At 46.8% G+C, this 24770-nt stretch overlaps 1 protein-coding gene across 1 annotated transcript; it reads left to right on the plus strand.

Moving 5' to 3' along the window:
- On the plus strand, positions 1 to 24070 carry DNAJC27 (DnaJ heat shock protein family (Hsp40) member C27). The gene is made up of 7 exons (XM_077781821.1): positions 1 to 108; positions 403 to 485; positions 2536 to 2605; positions 7128 to 7292; positions 12771 to 12893; positions 17821 to 17975; positions 23919 to 24070. Exons 1-7 carry the CDS (start codon positions 22 to 24, stop codon positions 24049 to 24051), a joined length of 816 nt encoding a protein of 271 aa, XP_077637947.1. The 5' UTR covers positions 1 to 21; the 3' UTR covers positions 24052 to 24070.
- Positions 24071 to 24770: the final 700 nt, after the last annotated feature.

Raw genomic sequence — 24770 nt, forward strand, 5'->3', positions numbered from 1 at the left:
GCCCCGGCGCCGGCCGCCGCCATGGAGGCGAGCGCGGCCAAGCGGAAGGAGCCGCGCAAGGCGCTGCGGGTCAAAGTCATCTCCATGGGCAACGCCGAGGTGGGCAAGGTGAGGCGCTGCCATTGGCCGCCGCGGCGTGACGGGCAGCGGCGCCGGCCAATCGGCGCCGCGGGGAGGCGGGCGCTTCGCGCTGATTGGTCCCGCGGCGTTGCTGCGGCCGTGTCGCTGTGAGGGGAGGGGGGGCGTGGCTTCGCGGTGATTGACAGGCGGAGCCGCGGCTGTGATTGGTTGGAGGGGGGAGCGGGGGATTTTTTGGGATTTTTTGGGAATTTTGGGGGGTTTTTTGGGGGTTTTTTTTTTTGGGAATTTTTTTTGGGAATTGGGGGGTGTTTTGCCGCGCAGAGCTGCATCATCAAGCGGTACTGCGAGAAGAGGTTCGTGCCCAAGTACCTGGCCACCATCGGCATCGACTACGGCGTCACCAAGTGAGGAAAAACGGGAAAAATGGGAATAGCGACGGGAAAAGTGGGAATAGGGACAGGAAAAATGGGAATAACGACGGGAAAAATGGGAATAACGACGGGAAAAATGGGAATAACGACGGGAAAAATGGGAATAGGGACGGGAAAAGTGGGAATAGGGACGGGAAAAGTGGGAATAACGATGGGAAAAATGGGAATAGGGATGGGAAAAGTGGGAATAACGATGGGAAAAGTGGGAATAGGGATGGGAAAAGTGGGAATAGGGACAGGAAAAGTGGGAATAGGGACGGGAAAAATGGGAATAACGATGGGAAAAGTGGGAATAGGGACGGGAAAAGTGGGAATAGGGACAGGAAAAGTGGGAATAGGGACGGGAAAAGTGGGAATAGGGACAGGAAAAATGGGAATAGGGACAGGAAAAATGGGAATAGGGACGGGAAAAATGGGAATAGGGATGGGAAAAATGGGAATAGGGACGGGAAAAGCGGGAATAACGATGGGAAAAGCGGGAATAGGGATGGGAAAAATGGGAATAACAATGGGAAAAATGGGAATAGGGATGGGAAAAGTGGGAATAGGGATGGGAAAAGTGGGAATAGGGATGGGAAAAGTGGGAATAGGGACGGGAAAAGTGGGAATAGGGATGGGAAAAGTGGGAATAGGGATGGGAAAATGGGAATAACGATGGGAAAACTGGGAATAACGATGGGAAAAATGGGAATAGGGACGGAAAAATGGGAATAACGATGGGAAAACTGGGAATAACGATGGGAAAAGTGGGAATAGGGACGGGAAAAATGGGAATAACGATGGGAAAACTGGGAATAACGATGGGAAAAGTGGGAATAGGGACGGGAAAAATGGGAATAACGATGGGAAAACTGGGAATAGGGATGGGAAAATGGGAATAGGGATGGGAAAGATGGGAATAGCGATGGGAAAAGTGGGAATAGCAACGAGAAAAGTGGGAATAGGGACGGGAAAAATGGGAATAGCGATGGGAAAGATGGGAACAGAGACGGGAATAATGATGGGAATAATGGAATAATGGGAATAACGGGATAATGGGATCAATGGGAATAAAAGGAATAATGGGAATAATGGGAATATGGGAATAACAGGAATGGCGGGGCAATAGGAATAACGGGAAAATGGGATTAAGAGGATAATGGGAATAACGGGAATAACAGGAACAACGGGAATAAGGGAATAACGGGAATAATGGAATTGGGAATAATGGGGATGATGGGAATAATAGGAACAGGAATGGGATTGGGAATAATGGGAATAATGGGATAATGGGATTGGGATGGGAATGATGGGAAGAGTGGGAATAGTGGGGATAATGGGAATGGGAAACATGGGATTGAGATGGGGATGGGATTGGGAATAAAGGAAAAAATGGGAATAATAGAATTGGGATGGGAGTGGGATTGGGACGGGCGATGGCAATAATGGGATTTTGGGATTGTGGGATAATGGGATTTTGGGATAATGGGATTTTGGGATTTCGGGATGATGGGATAATTGGATAATGGGATTTTGGGATTTTGCGATAATGGGATAATCGGGTAATGGGATTTTGGGATTTAGGATTTGGGGATTTTGGGATGATGGGATGATGGGATAATGGGATTTTGGGATGATGGGATAATAATTCCCAGATTCCAAGGGGGTTTTCCCAGAATTCCCGGAATTCCCAGAATTCGGAGGGGGTTTTCCTAGAATTCCCGGAATTCACGGAATTCTGAGGGGATTTTCCTGGAATTCCCAGATTCCGAGGGATTTTCCCGTAATTCCTGGAATTCACAGAATTCTGAGGGGGTTTTCCCATAACTCCTGGAATTCCTGGAATTCTGAGGGGATTTTCCCTGAATTCCCAGATTCTGAGAGGGTTTTCTCAGAATTCCTGGAATTCCCAAAATTCTGAGAGGGTTTTCCCGTAATTCCCGTAATTCCAAGGGAGTTTTCCCAGAATTCCCGGAATTCTCGGATTCCGAGGGGGGTTTTCCCGGAATTCCCGGAATTCCCGGAATTCCGACGCCTTTTCCAGGGTGCAGATCCGGGACCGGGAGATCAAAGTGAACATTTTCGACATGGCCGGACACCCCTTCTTCTACGAGGTCAGAATTCCCAAAATTCCCCCCAAAATTCGGGAATTCCTCCCTCGGCGTCTTCCCAAATTTTCCTTCAACATTCCCGGGGATTTTCTGGGAATTCTTTCCCAATTTCCTCCCTTTTTCCAGGGAATTTTCTCCATTCCTGGCTTTTTTCCCACCATTTTTCCCTGTTTTTTTAAATTTTTTTCCTGATTTTATTTCCTTTTTTTTTTTTTCCTTGAATTTTTTCCCTGTTTTTTTTTCCCTTTTTTCCCCCTAATTTTTTCCCTGAATTTTTCCCTGTTTTTTCCCTATTTTTTTTCCTGAATTTTTCCCTGTTTTTTTTTTTCCAATTTTTTCCCTTTTTTTTTTCCAGTGAATTTTTTTTCCCAATTTTTTTCCCTTTTTTTCTCCGTTTTTTTTCCCCCTGGAATTTTTCCCTGAATTTTTCTTTTTCCAGGATTTTTTATTCCTGTATTTTTTCCATGTTCTTTTACCCTGATTTTTTCCCTAAATTTTTTCCTCCTGTATTTTTTCCTTGTTTTTTTCCCTATTTTTTTTTTCCTGGATTTTATTTTCCCCTGTTTTTTCCCTATTTTTTTCCTCCCCTTTTTTTCCCCTGGATATTTTCCCTGATTTTTTTTCCCCTGGAATTTTTTTTTCCAATTTTTTTCAGTCTTTTTTTTTCCCTGTTTTTTTTTTCCAGTGATTTTTTTTCCCTGTTTTTTTTTTTCCAATGATTTTTTTTCCTATTTTTTTCCCTATTTTTTCCCTGTTTTTTTCCCTATTTTTTTTCTTTTTTTTTTTTTTTCTCTTTCTTTTTTTTACCTGAAATTTTTTTTTCCAGTATTTTTTCCATGTTTTATTCCCCGGATTTTTTTCTCCTCAGTATTTTCCCAGAATTTTTTCCCCGGAATTTTTTCCCCCCAAATTTTTCTCCTTGAATTTTTTCTCTCCATTTTTTTCTTGAATTTTTTCCCCTGAATTTTTGTTTTCCCTGTTTTTTTCCCTATTTTTTCCTCTGGAATTTTTTTTCCCTGATTTTTTTCCCTATTTTTTGCCCCTGGAATTTTTTCCCCCTGATTTTTTTCCCTTTCATTTTTCCCTAAATTTCTTCCCCTGAATTTTTATTTTCTTCAATTTTTTCCCTGAATTTTTTTTCCCTTTTTCCCCCTATTTTTTCCCCCTGGAATTTCCTCCCTCGGGAATTCCCCTGGAATATTTTCCCGGCGTTTTCCAGGTGCAGAACGAGTTTTCCCAGGACACACAGGGCCCGAATTCCTCTTTTCCCTGGGAATTTCCCCCTGAATTTTTTCCCTTGGAATTTTTTCCCTGGAATTTTTTCCTGAATTTTTCCCCTGGAATTTTTTTTCCTAAATTTTTTCTCCCATATTTTTTCCCCTGGAATTTTTTCCCTGATTTTTTTCCGTATTTTTTTCCCCTGGAATTTTTTCCCCCTGATTTTTTTCCCCTTCATTTTTCCCTAAATTTCTTCCCCTGAATTTTTATTTCCTTCAATTTTTCCCCTGAATTTTTTTTCCTTTTTCCCCCTATTTTTTCCCCCTGGAATTTCCTCCCTCGGGAATTCCCCTGGAACGTTTTCCCGGCGTTTTCCAGGTGCGGAACGAGTTTTCTCAGGACATGCAGGGCCCGAATTCCTCTTTTCCCTGGGAATTTTCCCCTGAATTTTTTCCCCGGATTTTTTTCCCCTGGAATTTTTTTTCCTAAATTTTTTCTCCCATATTTTTTCCCCTGGAATTTTTTCCCTGATTTTTTTCCCTATTTTTTCCCCTGGAATTTTTTCCCCCTGATTTTTTTCCCCTTCATTTTTCCCTAAATTTCTTCCCCTGAATTTTTATTTCCTTCAATTTTTTCCCTGATTTTTTTTCGCCTGGAATTTTTTTTTCCAATTTTTTCAGTCATTTTTTTTCCCTGTTTTTTTTTTCCAGTGATTTTTTTTTCCCTGTTTTTTTTTTTTCCAATGATTTTATTTCCTATTTTTTTCCCTATTTTTTCCCTGGTTTTTTCCCTATTTTTTTTCCTTTTTTTTTATTTTTTCTCTTTCTTTTTTTACCTGAAATTTTTTTTTCCAGTATTTTTTCCATGTTTTATTCCCCTGATTTTTTTCTCCTCAGTATTTTCCCAGAATTTTTTCCCCGGAATTTTTTCCCCCCAAATTTTTCTCCTTGAATTTTTTCCCTCCATTTTTTTCTTGAATTTTTTCCCCTGAATTTTTGTTTTCCCTGTTTTTTTCCCTATTTTTTCCTCTGGAATTTTTTTTCCCTGATTTTTTTCCCTATTTTTTGCCCCTGGAATTTTTTCCCCCTGATTTTTTTCCCTTTCATTTTTCCCTAAATTTCTTCCCCTGAATTTTTATTTTCTTCAATTTTTTCCCTGAATTTTTTTTCCCTTTTTCCCCCTATTTTTTCCCCCTGGAATTTCCTCCCTCGGGAATTCCCCTGGAATATTTTCCCGGCGTTTTCCAGGTGCAGAACGAGTTTTCCCAGGACACACAGGGCCCGAATTCCTCTTTTCCCTGGGAATTTCCCCCTGAATTTTTTCCCTTGGAATTTTTTCCCTGGAATTTTTTCCTGAATTTTTCCCCTGGAATTTTTTTTCCTAAATTTTTTCTCCCATATTTTTTCCCCTGGAATTTTTTCCCTGATTTTTTTCCGTATTTTTTTCCCCTGGAATTTTTTCCCCCTGATTTTTTTCCCCTTCATTTTTCCCTAAATTTCTTCCCCTGAATTTTTATTTCCTTCAATTTTTCCCCTGAATTTTTTTTCCTTTTTCCCCCTATTTTTTCCCCCTGGAATTTCCTCCCTCGGGAATTCCCCTGGAACGTTTTCCCGGCGTTTTCCAGGTGCGGAACGAGTTTTCTCAGGACATGCAGGGCCCGAATTCCTCTTTTCCCTGGGAATTTTCCCCTGAATTTTTTCCCCGGATTTTTTTCCCCTGGAATTTTTTTTCCTAAATTTTTTCTCCCATATTTTTTCCCCTGGAATTTTTTCCCTGATTTTTTTCCCTATTTTTTCCCCTGGAATTTTTTCCCCCTGATTTTTTTCCCCTTCATTTTTCCCTAAATTTCTTCCCCTGAATTTTTATTTCCTTCAATTTTTTCCCTGATTTTTTTTCGCCTGGAATTTTTTTTTCCAATTTTTTCAGTCATTTTTTTTCCCTGTTTTTTTTTTCCAGTGATTTTTTTTTCCCTGTTTTTTTTTTTTCCAATGATTTTATTTCCTATTTTTTTCCCTATTTTTTCCCTGGTTTTTTCCCTATTTTTTTTCCTTTTTTTTTATTTTTTCTCTTTCTTTTTTTACCTGAAATTTTTTTTTCCAGTATTTTTTCCATGTTTTATTCCCCTGATTTTTTTCTCCTCAGTATTTTCCCAGAATTTTTTCCCCGGAATTTTTTCCCCCCAAATTTTTCTCCTTGAATTTTTTCCCTCCATTTTTTTCTTGAATTTTTTCCCCTGAATTTTTGTTTTCCCTGTTTTTTTCCCTATTTTTTCCCCTGGAATTTTTTTCCCTGTTTTTTTTCCCTGTTTTTTTCCCTATTTTTTGCCCCTGGAATTTTTTCCCCCTGATTTTTTTCCCCTTCATTTTTCCCTAGATTTCTTCCCCTGAATTTTTATTTTCTTCAATTTTTTCCCTGAATTTTTTTTCCTTTTTCCCCCTGGAATTTCCTCCCTCGGGAATTCCCCTGGAATGTTTTCCCGGCGTTTTCCAGGTGCGGAACGAGTTTTCCCAGGACACACAGGGCCCGAATTCCTCTTTTCCCTGGGAATTTCCCCCTGAATTTTTTCCCTGGATTTTTTTCCCCAAATTTTTTCCCCTGGAATTTTTTTCCCTAATTTTTTTCCCTATTTTTTTTTTCCCTGTTTTTTTCCCTATTTTTTTTCCCTATTTTTTTCCCCTGGAATTTTTTCCCCGATTTTTTTCCCCTTCATTTTTCCCTAAATTTCTTCCCCTGAATTTTTATTTTCTTCAATTTTTTCCCTGAATTTTTTTTTCCTTTTTCCCCCTATTTTTTCCCCCTGGAATTTCCTCCCTCGGGAATTCCCCCGGAACGTTTTCCCGGCGTTTTCCAGGTGCGGAACGAGTTTTCTCAGGACACACAGGGCCCGAATTCCTCTTTTCCCTGGGAATTTCCCCCTGAATTTTTTTTTTCCTTTTTTTCCCTATTTTTTCCCCCTGGAATTTCCTCCCTCGGGAATTCCCCCAGAACATTTTCCCGGCGTTTTCCAGGTGTGGAACGAGTTCTACCGGGACACACAGGGGCCGAATTCCTCTTTTCCCTGGGAATTTCCCCCTGAATTTTTTCCCCCTCCTTTTCCCCCTGGAATTTCCTCCCTCGGGAATTCCCCCGGAATATTTTCCCGGCGTTTTCCAGGTGCGGAACGAGTTTTCCCAGGACACACAGGGCCCGAATTCCTCTTTTCCCTGGGAATTTCCCCCTGAATTTTTTTTCCTTTTTCCCCCTAATTTTCCCCCTGGAATTTCCTCCCTCGGGAATTCTCCCGGAATATTTTCCCGGCGTTTTCCAGGTGCGGAACGAGTTCTACCGGGACACGCAGGGGGTGCTGCTGGTGTACGACGTCGGCTCCAAGGATTCCTTCGAGGCGCTGGAGGCGTGGCTGGCCGAGCTGCGCCGCGAGCTCGGCGCCCCGGCCGCCCTCGACAGCGTCGTCGTCGCCGTCTGCGCCAACAAGGTCCCAAAATTCCCGGAAAAATTCCCGGAAAAACTCCCGGAATTCCCGGAATTCCCACAGCCGTTCCCAGGGTTTGTTCCCAACCGGATCCCCGGGGCCGGGAATTCCGGGATCGCCGCGGGATCGGCGCCGCGGTCGGCCTCGACGGTGGCGGCGGCGTCTGCGCCAACGAGGTCCCGGAATTCCCGGAAAAATTCCCGGAAAAACTCCCGGAATTCCTGGAATTCCCACAGCCGTTCCCAGGGTTTGTTCCCAGCCGGATCCCCGGGGCCGGGAATTCCGGGATCGCCGCGGGATCGGCGCCCCGGTGGCCTCGACAGTGGCGGCGGCGTCTGCGCCAACGAGGTTCCGGAATTCCTGGGAAAATTCCCGGAAAAATTCCCGGAATTCCTGGAATTCCACAGCCGTTCCCGGGGTTTGTTCCCAACCGGATCCCCAGGGCTGGGAATTCCGGGATCGCCGCGGGATCGGCGCCGCGGGCGGCCTCGACGGTGGCGGCGTCTGCGCCAACAAGGTCCCGGAATTCCCAGGAAAACTCCCGGAAAAATTCCCGGAATTCCAGAGCCGTTCCCGGGGTTTGTTCCCAACCAGATCCCCGGGGCCGGGAATTCCGGGATCGCCGCGGGATCGGCGCCCCGGCCGGCCTTGACGGCGGCGGCGCCGTCTGCGCCAAAAAGGTCCCAAAATTCCTGGAAAAACTCCCAGAATTCCCAGAATCCCGGAATTCCAGAGCCGTTCCCGGGGTTTTTCCCAGTCTGGATCCATCAGGATGGGAATTTTGGGGATTCTGGGAATTTTGGAGCTGCTCCCAGGGATCTGTTCACGATTGGATCCACCAGAATGGGAATTTTTGGGAATTCTGGAGCCATTCCCAATCTTTGTTCCCAAATGGATCCATCAGGATGGGAATTCTGGGAATTTTTGAGAATTCTGGAGCCGTTCCCGGGGTTTTTTCCAGTCTGGATCCACCAGGATGGGAATTTTGGGGATTCCCAAGAATCCGGAGTCGTTCCCGGGGTTTGCTCCACGTTGTGTCACGTGGAATGGGAATTTTGGGGAATTTTTGGGAATTCTGGAGCCGTTCCCGGGGTTTTCCCCAGTCTGGATCCATCAGGATGGGAATTGTGGGAATTTTTGGAATTCTGGAGCTACTTCCCAGGCTTTGATCCCAAATGGATCCATCAGGATGGGAATTCTGGGAATTTTTGGGAATTCTGGAGCCATTCCCGGGTTTCGTTCCTGAATGGATCCATCAGGATGGGAATTCCAGGAATTTCAGAGCCGTTCCCGGGGTTTTCCCCAGTCTGGATCCATCAGGATGGGAATTGTGGGAATTTTTGGAATTCTGGAGCTACTTCCCAGGCTTTGATCCCAAATGGATCCATCAGGATGGGAATTCTGGGAATTTTTGGGAATTCTGGAGCCATTCCCGGGTTTCGTTCCTGAATGGATCCATCGGGATGGGAATTCCAGGAATTTCAGAGCCGTTCCCAGGGATTTTCCCAGTCTGGATCCATCAGGATGGGAATTTTGGGGATTTTGGGAATTCTGGGGAAGTTCCAGGGATCTGTTCATGATTGGATCCATCAGGATGGGATTTGTGGGAATTTTGGGAATTCCAGAGCTGTTCCCAGGGTTTGTTCCCAAATGGATCCATCAGGATGGGAATTCTGGGAATTTTTGGGAATTCTGGAGCCATTCCCGGGGATTTTCCCAGTCTGGATCCACCAGGATGGGAATTCTGGGAATTTTGGGGATTCCGGAGCCATTTCTGGGTTTTTTCCCAAGCCAAATCCAGAGGGTTGGGAACTGTGGGGATTCTGGGAATTTTTGGATCTGGAATTGTTGGGATCATCCCAAGGGAATCGGCTCCGGGATTTTTGGGATCATCCTGAGGGAATTGGATCTGGATTTTTGGGATCTTCCCGAGGGAATTGTCTCCAGAATTTTGGGATCATCCCGAGGGAATCGGCTCCAGAATTTTTGGGATCTTTCTGTTGGAATCGGCTCTGGGATTTTTGGGATCTTCCCATGGGAATTGGATCTGGAATTTCTGGGATCATCCCGAGGGAATCGGCTCCGGAATTTTTGGGATCTTTCTGTTGGGATTGGATTCGGGATTTTTGGGATTTTTCTGTGGGAATCGGCTCCAGAATTTTGGGATCATCCCGAAGGAATTGGTTTCAGGATTTTGGGGATTTTCCTTGAGGGAACTGGCTCCGGGAATTTTGGGATCTTTCCGTGGGAATCGGCTCCGGGAATTTTGGAATTTTCCCGAGGGAATCGGCTCCGGAATTTTTGGGATCTTTCCGTGGGAATCGGCTCCGGGAATTTTGGAATTTTCCCGAGGGAATCGGCTCTGGGATTTTTGGGATCTTCCTGTGGGAATTGGATCTGGGATCGAGGCCGAGGGGGGGATCCCGGGGGCTGATCCCACATTCCCGTTTTTCCCAATATTCCCACAATTACTGCGTTCCCAACATTCCCAATATTCCCACATTCCCATCGTTCCCAGTATTCCTAAAAGTGCAACATTCCCAATATTCCAAATATTCTCATCATTCCCATCACTCCGAATATTCCCGTAATTCCCACATTCCCATCGTTCCCGAAATTCCCAGTATTCCAAATATTCCTTGATGTTCCTGTTCCCTTTTCCCTCCATTCCCATCCCATTTTCCGGCTGTTTTTCCGCCTGTTTTTCCATCCGTTCCGATCCTCTTTTCCGTCCATTCTGATCCCATTTTCCGGCTGTTTTTCCACCTGTTCCAATCCCGTTTTCCAGCTGTTTTCCCGCCTGTTCCCATAGCATTTTCCAGCTGTTTTCCCAGCCATTCCCATCCCATTTTCTGGCAGTTCTCCTGCCTTTTCCAATCCTGTTTTCCAGCCATTTCCCGGCTGTTTTTCCGGCTGTTCCCATCCCATTTTCCGGCTGTTTTCCTGCCTGTTCCCATCCTCTTTTCCGTCCATTTTCCATCCGTTCCCATCCCAATTTCCGACTGTTTTCCCACCTGCGCCGATCCCATTTTCCATCCGTTCCCATCCCATTTTCCGGCCATTTTTCCGTCCGTTCTGATCCCGTTTTCCTGCCTGTTCCGATCCCATTTTCCAGCTGTTTTCTGTCCATTCCCATCCCATTTTCCGGCCATTTTTCCGTCCGTTCCGATCCCGTTTTCCTGCCTGTTCTGATCCCATTTTCCGGCTGTTTTTCTGTCCGTTCCGATCCCGTTTTCCATCTGTTTTTCCATCCATTCCAATCCCGTTTTCTGGCTGTTTTCCGTCCATTCCGATCCCATTTTCCATCCGTTCCGATCCCATTTTCTGCCCATTTTTCCGTCCATTCCGATCCCGTTTTCCTGCCTGTTCCAATCCCGTTTTCCCGGTTGTTTTTCCATCTGTTCCGATCCCGTTTTCCAGCCATTTTCCGTCCGTTCCAATCCCGTTTTCCAGCCATTTTCCGTCCGTTCCAATCCCGTTTTCCAGCTGTTTTTCCATCCGTTCTGATCCCATTTTCCGGCCATTTTTCCATCCGTTCCGATCCCGTTTTCCTGCCTGTTCCAATCCCGTTTTCCGGCCATTTTTCCATCCGTTCCGATCCCATTTTCCGATCCCGTTTTCCGTCCGTTCTGATCCCGTTTTCCGGCTGTTTTCCCGCCTGTTCCCATTGCATTTTCTGGCCATTTTCCGGCTGTTTTTCCAGCTGTTCTGATCCCATTTTCTGCCCGTTCCAATCCCGTTTTCCGATCCCGTTTTCCGTCCGTTCTCATCCCATTTTCCAACTATTTTCCCACCTGTTCCGATCCCATTTTCCAGCTGTTTTTCCAGCCGTTCCAATCCTGTTTTCCAATCCCATTTTCCATTTGTTCCAATCCCATTTTCCAGCTGTTTTTCCGTCCGTTCCGATCCTGTTTTCCATCAGTTTTCCAGCCATTTCAATCCCATTTTCCGGCCGTTTTTCCGTCCATTCCAATCCCGTTTTCCGTCCGTTCCGATCCCATTTTCCGGCCGTTTTTCCGTCCACTCCAATCCCGTTTTCCAATCCCGTTTTCCAGCCATTCCGATCCCATTTTCCGGCCGTTTTTCCGTCCACTCCAATCCCGTTTTCCGTCCGTTCCGATCCCATTTTCCAGCTGTTTTTCTGCCTGTTCCAATCTCGTTTTCCAGCCGTTCCAATCCCATTTTCCGTCTCTTCCAATCCCATTTTCCAGCTGTTTTTCCATCCGTTCCGATCCCGTATTCCATCCGTTTTCCAGCCATTCCAATCCCGTTTTCCGGCCGTTTTTCCGTCCATTCCTATCCTGTTTTCCAATCCCCTTTTCCGTCCATTCTGATCCCGTTTTCCAATCCCATTTTTCTGCCTGTTCTGATCCCATTTTCCGTTCATTCCCATCCCATTCTCCAATCCCGTTTTCGATCCCTTCCGATCCCATTTTCCGGCTGTTTTTCCATCCGTTCCGATCCCGTTTTCCATCCGTTCCCATCCCGTTTTTTGGCCGTTTTTTTGTCTGTTCCAATCCCATTTTCCAATCCCATTTTCCAATCCCGTTTTCCATCCGTTCCCATCCCATTTTCCGGCCATTTTTCCGCCTGTTCCGGTTCTGTTTTCCATCCATTCTGATCCCGTTTTCCATTTGTTCCGATCCCGTTTTCCGTCTCTTCCGGTCCCGTTTTCCATCCATTCTGATCCCGTTTTCCAATCCTGTTTTCCATCCATTCCGATCCCGTTTTCCATCCGTTCCGATCCCGTTTTCCAGCTGTTTTTTTGTCCGTTCCGATCCCGTTTTCCAGCTGTTTTTTTGTCCGTTCCGATCCCGTTTTCCGTCCATTTTTCCATCTGTTCCGATCCCGTTTTCCGTCCGTTTTTCCATCCGTTCCCATCCCGTTTTCCATCCGTTTTCCCGCCCGTTCCGATCCCGTTTTCCGGCCGTTTTCCCGCCCATTCCGATCCCATTTTCCGTCCGTTTTTCCATCCATTCCGATCCCATTTTCCGTCCGTTTTCCCGCCCGTTCCGATCCAGTTTTCCGTCCGTTTTCCCACCCGTTCCGATCCCGTTTTCCGGCCGTTTTTCCATCCGTTCCGATCCCGTTTTCCCGCCCGTTCCGATCCCATTTTCTGTCCGTTTTCCCGCCCGTTCCCATCCCATTTTCCGTCCGTTTTCCCGCCCATTCCGATCCCATTTTCCGTCCCTTTTTCCATCCGTTCCGATCCCATTTTCCGTCCGTTTTCCCGCCCGTTCCGATCCCGTTTTCTGTCCGTTTTTCCATCCGTTCCAATCCCATTTTCCGGCCATTTTCCCGCCCGTTCCGATCCCGTTTTCCGTCCATTTTTCCATCCATTCCGATCCCATTTTCTGGCCATTTTTCCATCCGTTCCGATCCCATTTTCCGTCCGTTTTTCCATCCGTTCCGATCCCGTTTTCCGTCGGTTTCCCGCCCGTTCCGATCCCGTTTTCCGTCGGTTTTCCGGCCGTTTCCCAGGTGGACGCGGGGAAGCTGCGCGTGGTGGACGAGAGCGAGGGGCGGCTCTGGGCCGAGAGCCGCGGCTTCCTCTACTGGGAGACCTCGGCCCAGAGCGGAGAGGGCATCCAGGAGATGTTCCAGGTGCGAATTCCCGGAATTCCGGGCGGGAATTCTGGATTGGAATCCATCTGGAATCCCGGGAGATGTTCCTCGTGGAATTCCGGGTGGGATTTGGGATGAGGGGATGGGTGGGAACTCTGGGTTCCTCTACTGGGAGACCTCGGCCCAGAGCGGAGAGGGCATCCAGGAGATGTTCCAGGTGGGAATTCCCGGAATTCCAGCGGGAATTCCCAGATGGAATCCATCTGGATTTCCGGGAGATGTTCCTCGTGGAATTCCAGGTGGGATTTGGGATGGGAATTTGGGATGAGGGGATGGGTGGAGCCGGGAATTCAGGAGATTTTGCATTGGAGCCAGGTGGGAATTCCAGGAGATGTTCCAGGTGGGAATTCCCGGAATTCTGGGCGGGAATTCCGGGTTTGGATCCATCTGGAATCCCGGGAGATGTTCCTCGTGGAATTCCAGGTGGGATTTGGGATGAGGGGATGGGTGGGAACTTTGGCTTCCTCTACTGGGAGACCTCGGCCCAGAGCGGAGAGGGCATCCAGGAGATGTTCCAGGTGCGAATTCCCGGAATTCCGGGCGGGAATTCCGGGCTGGAATCCATCTGGAATTCTGGGAGATGTTCCTCGTGGAATTCCGGGTGGGATTTGGGGTGGGAATTTGGGATGAGGGGATGGGTGGAGCCAGGAATTCAGGAGATTTTGCATTGGAGCCAGGTGGGAATTCCAGGAGATGTTCCAGGTGGGAATTCCCAGAATTCTGGGCAGGAATTCTGGGTTTGAATCCGTCTGGAATCCCGGGAGATGTTCCTCGTGGAATTCCGGGTGGGATTTGGGGTGGGAATTTGGGATGAGGGGATGGGTGGAGCCAGGAATTCAGGAGATTTTGCATTGGAGCCAGGTGGGAATTCTAGGAGTTGTTCCAGGTGGGAATTCCCGGAATTCCGGGCCGGAATTCTGGGTTTGGATCCATCTGGAATTCCGGGAGATGTTCCTGGTGGGAATTCCGGGTGGGAATTTTGGGAATTGGAGCTGGGATTTTGGGGATTTTTTGGGAATTGGAGCTGGGATTGTTGGGAAATAGATCCGGGACTTTTGGGAATTGGATCTGGATTTTTTTGGGAAACGGGGCTGGGATTTTTGGGAATTGGAGCTGGGATTGTTGGGATTTTTGGGAAATGGGATTGGGATTTCTCGGAAGTGAATCTGCGATTTTTGGGAATTGGATCTGGGATTTTTGGGATTTTGGGATTTTTGCACATCGAATCCTGGTTTTTCCTGGGAAAACGTCGGGAATGTGTGGGGAATTCCCAGAGTTTCTACTCGGCCATCGTGGAGCTGTGCGAGAACGGCGGGAAATGGGAACGGGAATTTGGGAATTGGATCCAGGATTTTTGGGATTTTTGGGGATTGGATCCGGGATTTTTGGGATTTTTGGGATTTGGATTTGGAAATTCTGGGAAATGGATCTGGGATTTTTGGGAAGTGGATTTGGGATTTTGGGGAACTGGATCTGGGATTTCTGGGAAATGGATCCAGGATTTTTAGGATTTTGGGGAAACGGATCTGGGATTTTTGGGGATTTTTGGGATTTTGGGGATTTTTGGGGTTTTTGGGAATGGGATTTGGGATTTTCCTGGGAAAACGTTGGGAATGTGTTGGGGATTCCCAGAGTTTCTACTCGGCCATCGTGGAGCTGTGCGAGAACAGCGGGAAATGGGAACGGGAATTTGGGAATTTTGGGATTTTTGGGGATTTTTGGGATTTTTGGGGATTTTGGAGCATTGAATCCTAGTTTTTCCTGGGAAAACGTCGGGAATGTGTTGGGGATTCCCAGAGTTTCTACTCGGCCATCGTGGAGCTGTGCGAGAACGGCGGGAAATGGGAACGGGAATTTGGGAATTTTGGGATTTTTGGGGTTTTTGGGATTTCTGGGATTTCTGTGATATTTTGCACATTGAATCCGGGATTTTCCTGGGAAAACTTTGGGAATGTGTTGGGAATTGCCAGAGTTTCTACTCGGCCATCGTGGAGCTGTGCGAGAACGGCGGGAAATGGGAACGGGAATTTTGGGAATTGGATCCAGGATTTTTGGGATTTTTGGGAATTGGATCCGGGATTTCTGGGATTTGGATTTGGGAATTCTGGGCAATGGATCTGGGATTTTTGGGAAGTGGATTTGGGATTTTGGGGAAGTGGATTTGGGATTTTGGGGAACTGGATCTGGGATTTCTGGGAAACGGATCCAGGATTTTTGGGATTTTGGGGAAACGGATCCAGGATTTTTGGGGATTTTTGGGATTTTGGGGATTTTTGGGGTGTTGAATTCGGGATTTTCCCGGGAGAACGTTGGGAATGTGTTGGGAATTGCCAGAGTTTCTACTCGGCCATCGTGGAGCTGTGCGAGAATGGCGGGAAATGGGAACGGGAATTTGGGAATTTTGGGATTTTTGGGATTTCTGTGATATTTTGCACATTGAATCCGGGATTTTCCCGGGAAAACGTTGGGAATGTGTTGGGGATTCCCAGAGTTTCTACTCGGCCATTGTGGAGCTGTGCGAGAACGGCGGGAAATGGGAACGGGAATTTGGGAATTTTGGGAATTTTGGGATTTTTGGGATTTTTGGGATTTTGGAGCATTGAATCCTGGTTTTTCCTGGGAAAACGTTGGGAATGTGTTGGGAATTCCCAGAGTTTCTACTCGGCCATTGTGGAGCTGTGCGAGAACGGCGGGAAATGGGAACGGGAATTTGGGAATTTTGGGATTTTTGGGGATTTTTGGGATTTTTGGGATTTTGGAGCATTGAATCCTGGTTTTTCCCGGGAAAACGTCGGGAATGTGTTGGGGATTCCCAGAGTTTCTACTCGGCCATCGTGGAGCTGTGCGAGAACGGCGGGAAATGGGAACGGGAATTTGGGAATTTTGGGATTTTTGGGATTTTTGGGAATGGGATTTGGGATTTTCCTGGGAAAACGTTGGGAATGTGTTGGGAATTGCCAGAGTTTCTACTCGGCCATCGTGGAGCTGTGCGAGAATGGCGGGAAATGGGAACGGGAATTTGGGAATTTTGGGATTTTTGGGATTTTTGGGAATGGGATTTGGGATTTTCCTGGGAAAACGTTGGGAATGTGTTGGGAATTGCCAGAGTTTCTACTCGGCCATCGTGGAGCTGTGCGAGAATGGCGGGAAATGGGAATGGGAATTTGGGAATTTTGGGATTTTTTGGGATTTTTGGGATTTTTGGGAATGGGATTTGGGATTTTCCCGGGAAAACGTTGGGAATGTGTTGGGAATTCCCAGAGTTTCTACGCGGCCATCGTGGAGCTGTGCGAGAACGGCGGGAAATGGGAACGGGAATTTGGGAATTTTGGGATTTCTGGGATTTCTGTGATATTTTGCACATTGAATCCGGGATTTTCCTGGGAAAACGTCGGGAATGTGTTGGGGATTCCCAGAGTTTCTACTCGGCCATCGTGGAGCTGTGCGAGAACGGCGGGAAATGGGAACGGGAATTTGGGAATTTTGGGATTTTTGGGGATTTTTGGGATTTTTGGGAATTGGATCCGGGATTTTTGGGATTTGGATTTGGGAATTCTGGGCAATGGATCTGGGATTTTTGGGAAGTGGATTTGGGATTTTGGGGAACTGGATCTGGGATTTCTGGGAAACGGATCCAGGATTTTTGGGATTTTGGGGAAACGGATCTGGGATTTTTGGGGATTTTTGGGATTTTGGGGATTTTTGGGATTTTGGGGATTTTTGGGGTGTTGAATTCGGGATTTTCCCGGGAAAACGTCGGGAATGTGTTGGGAATTGCCAGAGTTTCTACTCGGCCATCGTGGAGCTGTGCGAGAACGGCGGGAAATGGGAACGGGAATTTTGGGAATTGGATCCGGGATTTTTGGGATTTTTGGGAATTGGATCCGGGATTTTTGGGATTTGGATTTGGGAATTCTGGGCAATGGATCTGGGATTTTTGGGAAGTGGATTTGGGATTTTGGGGAAGTGGATTTGGGATTTTGGGGAACTGGATCTGGGATTTCTGGGAAACGGATCCAGGATTTTTGGGATTTTGGGGAAACGGATCCGGGATTTTTGGGATTTTGGGGATTTTTGGGGTGTTGAATTCGGGATTTTCCCGGGAGAACGTTGGGAATGTGTTGGGAATTGCCAGAGTTTCTACTCGGCCATCGTGGAGCTGTGCGAGAACGGCGGGAAATGGGAACGGGAATTTGGGAATTTTGGGAATTTTGGGATTTCTGTGATATTTTGCACATTGAATTCGGGATTTTCCCGGGAAAACGTTGGGAATGTGTTGGGAATTCCCAGAGTTTCTACTCGGCCATCGTGGAGCTGTGCGAGAACGGCAGGAAATGGGAATGGGAATTTGGGAATTTTGGGAATTTTGGGGATTTTTGGGATTTTTGGGATTTTGGAGCATTGAATCCGGGATTTTCCTGGGAAAACGTTGGGAATGTGTTGGGGATTGCCAGAGTTTCTACTCGGCCATCGTGGAGCTGTGCGAGAACGGCGGGAAATGGGAACGGGAATTTTGGGAATTGGATCCAGGATTTTTGGGATTTTTGGGAATTGGATCCGGGATTTTTGGGATTTGGATTTGGGAATTCTGGGCAATGGATCTGGGATTTTTGGGAAACGGATCCAGGATTTTTGGGATTTTGGGGAAACTGATCTGGGAATTCTGGGATTTTTGGGATTTTGGAGCATTGAATCCTATTTTTTCCCGGGAAAACGTTGGGAATGTGTTGGGGATTCCCAGAGTTTCTACTCGGCCATCGTGGAGCTGTGCGAGAACGGCGGGAAATGGGAACGGGAATTTGGGAATTTTGGGATTTTTGGGGATTTTTGGGATTTTTGGGGATTTTGGAGCATTGAATCCTGGTTTTTCCTGGGAAAACGTTGGGAATGTGTTGGGGATTCCCAGAGTTTCTACTCGGCCATCGTGGAGCTGTGCGAGAACGGCGGGAAGCGTCCGGCGGGCGGCTCCGGCTTCACGCGGGAACAGGCGGACGCGATCCGGCGGATCCGGGCCAGCAAGGACAGCTGGGACGTGCTGGGGCTCAAACCCGGCGCCTCCAGGTCCGAGACTCCGGAAAAACGGGAATTTTGGGGGAAAAAACGGGGATTTGGGGAAAAAAACCGGGGATTTTGGGAAAAAAACGGGAATTTGGGGGGAAACATCAGGGAATTTGGGGGGAAAAACGGGAATTTGGGGAAAAAAAATCGGGGATTTTGGGGGAAAACACATGGGGATTTTGGGAAAAAACACGGGGATTTGGGGGGGAAACATCAGGGAATTTTGGGAAAAAAAACAGGAGTTTTGGGGAAAAAAAAATAGGAGTTTTGGGGGAAAACGTCAGGGAATTCTGGGGAAAAAACATGGGAATTTTGGGGGAAAAACACCGGGAAATTTTGGGGAAAAAAATGGGGATTTTGGGAAAAAAAACCCCGGGAATTTTGGGGGAAAACATCCGGGAATTTTGGGAGACAAAACACGGGAATTTTGGGAAAAAAAACGGGGATTTTGGGGGAAAAAACACGGGGATTTTGGGGGAAAAACGGGAATTTGGGGAAAAAACACGGGGATTTTGGGGGAAAAAACACGGGGATTTTGGGGAAAAAAAACGGGGATTTTGGGGGAAAAAACACGGGGATTTTGGGAAAAAACACGGGGATTTGGGGGGGAAACATCAGGGAATTTTGGGAAAAAAACCAGGAGTTTTGGGGAAAAAAAATAGGAGTTTTGGGGGAAAACGTCAGGGAATTCTGGGGAAAAAACACGGGAATTTTGGGGGAAAAACACGGGAATTTTGGGGAAAAACACCGGGAAATTTTGGGGAAAAACACCGGGAAATTTTGGGGGAAAAAACCAGGGATTTTGGGAAAATAAACCCCGGGAATTTTGGGGGAAAACATCCGGGAATTTTGGGGGAAAAAACATGGGAATTTTGGGAAAAAAAATGGGGATTTGGGGAAAAAACGGGGATTTGGGGGGGAAAACCGGGAATTTGGGGAAAAAAAATCGGGGATTTTGGGGGAAAAACACGGGGATTTTGGGAAAAAACACGGGGATTTGGGGGGGAAACATCAGGGAATTTTGGGAAAAAAACCAGGAGTTTTGGGGAAAAAAAATAGGAGTTTTGCGGGAAAACGTCAGGGAATTCTGGGGAAAAAACACGGGAATTTTGGGGAAAAAAACACGGCAATTTTGGGGAAAAACACCGGGAAATTTGGGGGAAAAACACCGGGAAATTTTGGGGGAAAAAAACAGGGATTTTGGGAAAATAAACCCGGGAATTTTGGGGGAAAACATCCGGGAATTTTGGGGGAAAAAACACGGGAATTTTGGGGAAAAACACCGGGAAATTTTGGGGGAAAACACCGGGAAATTTTGGGGAAAACAACGGGAAATTTTGGGGGAAAAAACCGGGAATTTTAGGAAAATAAACCCGGGAATTTTGGGGGAAAAAACACGGGAATTTTGGGAAAAAAAATGGGGATTTTGGGGGAAAAAACACGGGGATTTTGGGGGAAAAACGGGAATTTGGGGAAAAAAAACGGGGATTTTGGGGGAAAAAACACGGGGATTTTGGGGAAAAAAAACGGGGATTTTGGGGGAAAAAACACGGGGATTTTGGGGAAAAAAAACGGGGATTTTGGGGGAAAAAACACGGGGATTTTGGGGAAAAAAAATAGGAGTTTTGGGGGAAAACGTCAGGGAATTCTGGGGAAAAAACACGGGAATTTTGGGGGAAAAACACGGGAATTTTGGGGAAAAACACCGGGAAATTTTGGGGAAAAACACCGGGAAATGTTGGGGGAAAAAAACAGGGATTTTGGGAAAATAAACCCGGGAATTTTGGGGGAAAACATCCGGGAATTTTGGGGGAAAAAACACGGGAATTTTGGGAAAAAAAACGGGGATTTGGGGAAAAAACGGGGATTTGGGGGGGAAAACCGGGAATTTGGGGAAAAAAAATCGGGGATTTTGGGGGAAAAACACGGGGATTTTGGGAAAAAACACGGGGATTTGGGGGGGAAACATCAGGGAATTTTGGGAAAAAAACCAGGAGTTTTGGGGAAAAAAAATAGGAGTTTTGCGGGAAAACGTCAGGGAATTCTGGGGAAAAAACACGGGAATTTTGGGGAAAAACACGGGAATTTTGGGGAAAAACAGCGGGAAATTTTGGGGGAAAAAAACAGGGATTTTGGGAAAATAAACCCGGGAATTTTGGGGGAAAACATCTGGGAATTTTGGGGGAAAAAACACGGGAATTTTGGGGGGAAAAAACCCAGGAATTTTGGGAAAAAAACCAGGAGTTTTGGGGGAAAAAAACAGGAATTTTGGGGGGAAGCACCGGGGAATTTTGGGGGAAAACATCCGGGAATTTTGGGGACAAACACCGGGGAATTTTGGGGGAAAAAAACCAGGAGTTTTGCGGGAAAACATCTGGGAATTTTGGGAAAAAAAAACCCAGGAATTTTGGGGGAAAACATCAGGGAATTTTGGGAAAAAAAACACGGGAATTTTGGGAAAAAACCCAGGAGTTTTGGGGAAAAAAAACAGGAGTTTTGGGGGAAAACATCCGGGAATTTTGGGGAAAAAAACCCGGGAATTTTGGGGGAAAACATCCGGGAATTTTGGGAGAAAAAACCGGGAATTTTAAGAAAAAAAACCCGGGAATTTTGGGGGAAAACATCGGGAAATTTTGGGGGAAAAAACACGGGAATTTTGGGGGAAAAAACATGGGAGTTTTGGGGGAAAAAAACCCAGGAATTTTGGGGAAAAACACCGGGGAATTTTGGGGGGAAAAATGGGAATTTTGGGAAAAGAACCCAGGAATTTTGGGATAAAACACCTAGGAATTTTGGGGAAAAAAACAGCAGGAGTTGTGGGGGGAAAAACCAGGAATTGTGGGGAAAAAATCCCGTTTTTTCCCGTTTTTCCCTTTTTTCCCGTTTTCCCGCACAGTGAGGAGTTGATTCCTGGTTCCATGACTTTCTCTCATCCCATTTTTCCTGTTTTTTTTCCCATTTTCTGGCTCAGGTACGGGGCTGATGTGGCTGTACCATTCCCAGGGTCTCTCTCATCCCATTTTTCCCATTTTTCCCATTTTTTCCCATTTCCTGGCACACGTAGTAATTGATTCCCGTTTCCACGTCTCTCTCTCACGCCGTTTTTCCCGTTTTTCCTGTTTTTTCCCCGTTTTCCTGCACAGGCAGTAGTTGATTCCCAGTTCCACGTCCCTCTCTCATCCCATTTTTCCCGTTTTTCCCGTTTTTTCCCCGTTTTTCCGCCCAGGCAGTAGTTGATTCCCATTTCCACGTCTCTCTCTCCTCCCATTTTTCCCATTTTTCCCGTTTTTCCCCATTTTCCCGGCACAGGCAGTAGTTGATTCCCATTCCCAGGGTCTCTCTCTCCTCCCATTTTTCCCATTTTTCCCGTTTTTTCCCCATTTTCCCGGCACAGGCAGTAATTGATTCCCAGTTCCACGTCTCTCTCTCATCCCATTTTTCCCATTTTTCCCGTTTTTTTTCCATTTTTCCGCCCAGCTACGGGGCTGACATGGCTGTACCATTCCCAGGGTCTCTCTCCTCCCATTTTTCCCGTTTTTCCCATTTTTTCCCATTTCCTGGCACACGTAGTAGTTGATTCCCGTTTCCACGTCTCTCTCTGACACCGTTTTTCCCATTTTTCCCGTTTTTCTCCCCGTTTTCTCACTCAGGCAGTAGTTGATTCCCGTTTCCACGTCTCTCTCTCCTTCCATTTTTCCCATTTTTCCCATTTTTTTCCCATTTTTCCGCCCAGCTACGGGGCTGACATGGCTGTACCATTCCCAGGGTCTCTCTCTCATCCCATTTTTCCCATTTTTCCCGTTTTTTCCCATTTTTCCGCCCAGCTACGGGGCTGACCCTGCTGTACCATTTCCACGTCTCTCTCTCCTCCCATTTTTCCCATTTTTCCCGTTTTTCCCGTTTTTCCACTCAGGCAGTAGTTGATTCCCGTTTCCACGTCTCTCTCTCATCCCATTTTTCCCATTTTTCCCATTTTTTTCCCATTTTTCCACCCAGCTACGGGGCTGACATGGCTGTACCATTCCCATGGTCTCTCTCTCACGCCATTTTTCCCATTTTTCCCATTTTTTCCCATTTCCTGGCACACGTAGTAGTTGATTCCCCTTTCCACGTCTCTCTCTCATCCCATTTTTCCCATTTTTCCCGTTTTTCCCCCATTTCCCCGCACAGGCAGTAGTTGATTCCCATTTCCACGTCTCTCTCTCATCTCATTTTTCCCATTTTTCCCATTTTTTCCCCATTTCCCGGCACACATAGTAGTTGATTCCCATTCCCAGGGTCTCTCTCTCATCCCATTTTTCCCATTTTTCCCGCACAGGCAGTAGTTGATTCCCGTTTCCACGTCTCTCTCTCATCCCATTTTTCCCTTTTTTCCCATTTTTTCCCATTTTTCCGCCCAGCTACGGGGCTGACCATTCCCAGGTTCTCTCTCTCACGCCGTTTTTCCCATTTTTCCCATTTTTCCCCATTTTCCCGCACAGGCAGTAGTTGATTCCCATTTCCACATCTCTCTCATCCCATTTTTCCCATTTTTCCCGGTTTTTTTCCCATTTTTCCGCCCAGGTACGGGGCTGACCCTGCTGTACCATTTCCACGTCTCTCTCTCATCCCATTTTTCCCATTTTTCCCTTTTTCCCCCCATTTTCCCGCACAGGTAGTAGTTGATTCCCGTTTCCACGTCTCTCTCTCACGCCGTTTTTCCCATTTTTCCCGTTTTTCCCCATTTCCCGCACAGGCAGTAGTTGATTCCCGTTTCCACGTCTCTCTCTCATCCCATTTTTCCCATTTTTCCCGTTTTTTCCCATTTTTTTCCCATTTTTCCGCTCAGCTACGGGGCTGACCCTGCTGTACCATTCCCAGGTTCTCTCTCTCACGCCGTTTTTCCCATTTTTCCCGTTTTCCCCCATTTTCCTGGCACAGGCAGTAGTTGATTCCCGTTTCCACGTCTCTCTCTCATCCCATTTTTCCAATTTTTCCCCCCATTTTCCCACTCAGGCAGTAGTTGATTCCTGGTTCCACGTCTCTCTCTCATCCCATTTTTCCCGTTTTTCCCGTTTTTCCCATTTTTCCCGTTTTTCCCATTTCCCCGCACAGGCAGTAGTTGATTCCCATTCCCAGGGTCTCTCTCTCATCCCATTTTTCCCATTTTTCCCGTTTTTTCCCATTTTCCGCCCAGCTACGGGGCTGACGTGGCTGTACCATTTCCACATCTCTCTCTCCTCCCATTTTTCCCATTTTTCCGATTTTTCCCCATTTTCCCACACAGGCAGTAGTTGATTCCCATTTCCACGTCTCTCTCTCATCCCGTTTTTCCCATTTTTCCCGTTTTTTTCCATTTTTCCACCCAGCTACGGGGCTGACCATTCCCAGGGTCTCTCTCTCATCCCGTGTTTCCCGTTTTTCCCATTTTTTCCCATTTCCTGGCACACGTAGTAGTTGATTCCCATTTCCACGTCTCTCTCTCCTCCCATTTTTCCCATTTTTCCCATTTTTCCCGTTTTTCCCCCATTTCCCGGCACACATAGTAGTTGATTCCCATTCCCAGGGTCTCTCTCTCATCCCATTTTTCCCCATTTTTCCCGTTTTTTTCCCATTTCCCGGCACAGGCAGTAGTTGATTCCCAGTTCCACATCTCTCTCTCATCCCGTTTTTCCCGTTTTTCCCATTTTTCCACCCGGGGAGGGGGCTGACCCTGCTGTGCCTTTACCAGGGGTTCTCTCTCATCCCATTTTTCCCATTTTTCCCGTTGTTTTTCCCATTTTTCCGCCCAGCTACGGGGCTGACCCTGCTGTACCATTCCCAGAGTCTCTCTCTCATCCCGTTTTCCCCATTTTTCCCGTTTTTCCCCCATTTCCCCGCCCAGGCAGTAGTTGATTCCCATTCCCACGTCCCTCTCTCACGCGGTTTTTCCCATTTTTCCCGTTTTTCTCCCATTTTCCGGCGCAGGGAGGAGGTGTCGCGCGCCTACCGCCGCCTGGCCGTGCTGCTGCACCCCGACAAGTGCGCGGCGCCGGGCAGCGAGGACGCCTTCAAGGCCCTGGGCAGCGCCCGCGCCGCGCTGCTCCGGAACCTTCCCTAGGAATTCCCGCCCGGAACGCCGCCGGAATTCCGATCCCATCCAGGCGGAACAGCAGCAGCGGAAATCCGGGATTCCCGGCCGTTATTCCCGTCTTTTTGGGGGTTATTCCCAATTTTCTCCTAATTTTTTCCTTTTTTTTTTTTAGTTTATTCCCATTTTTTAGGTGGTTATTCCCATTTTTCGGAGAATTTTTCACCTTTTTTTTTGGTATTTATTCCCTTTTTTTGGGTGGTTATTCCCATTTTTCTGCTAATTTTTCCCTTCTTTTTTTTGGCGTTTATTCCCATTTTTTTGGGGGTTATTCCCATTTTTCCGAGAATTTTTCCCTTTTTTTTGGCATTTATTCCCATTTTTTGGGGGGTTATTCCCAATTCTCCAAGGGTTTTTCCCACTTTTCCAGTGTTATTCCCGCGCCGCCCTGCTCCGGAACCTTCCGTAGATTCCCGCCCGGAACGCCGCCGGAATTCCGATCCCGCCCGGGCAGAACAGCAGGAGCGCAGATCCCGGGATTCCCGGCCGTTATTCCCGTCTTTTAAGGGGTTATTCCCAATTTTCTGTGAATTTTTCCCTTTTTTTTTTTAGTTTATTCCCATTTTTTGGGTGGTTATTCCCATTTTTCGGAGAATTTTTCACCTTTTTTTTTGGTATTTATTCCCTTTTTTTGGGGGGTTATTCCCAATTTTTTGCTAATTTTCCCCTTTTTTTTTTCCATTTATTCC

Source organism: Lonchura striata, chromosome 3, assembly GCF_046129695.1.
Source record: "Lonchura striata isolate bLonStr1 chromosome 3, bLonStr1.mat, whole genome shotgun sequence".
Classification (NCBI taxonomy): Eukaryota; Metazoa; Chordata; class Aves; order Passeriformes; family Estrildidae; genus Lonchura; species Lonchura striata.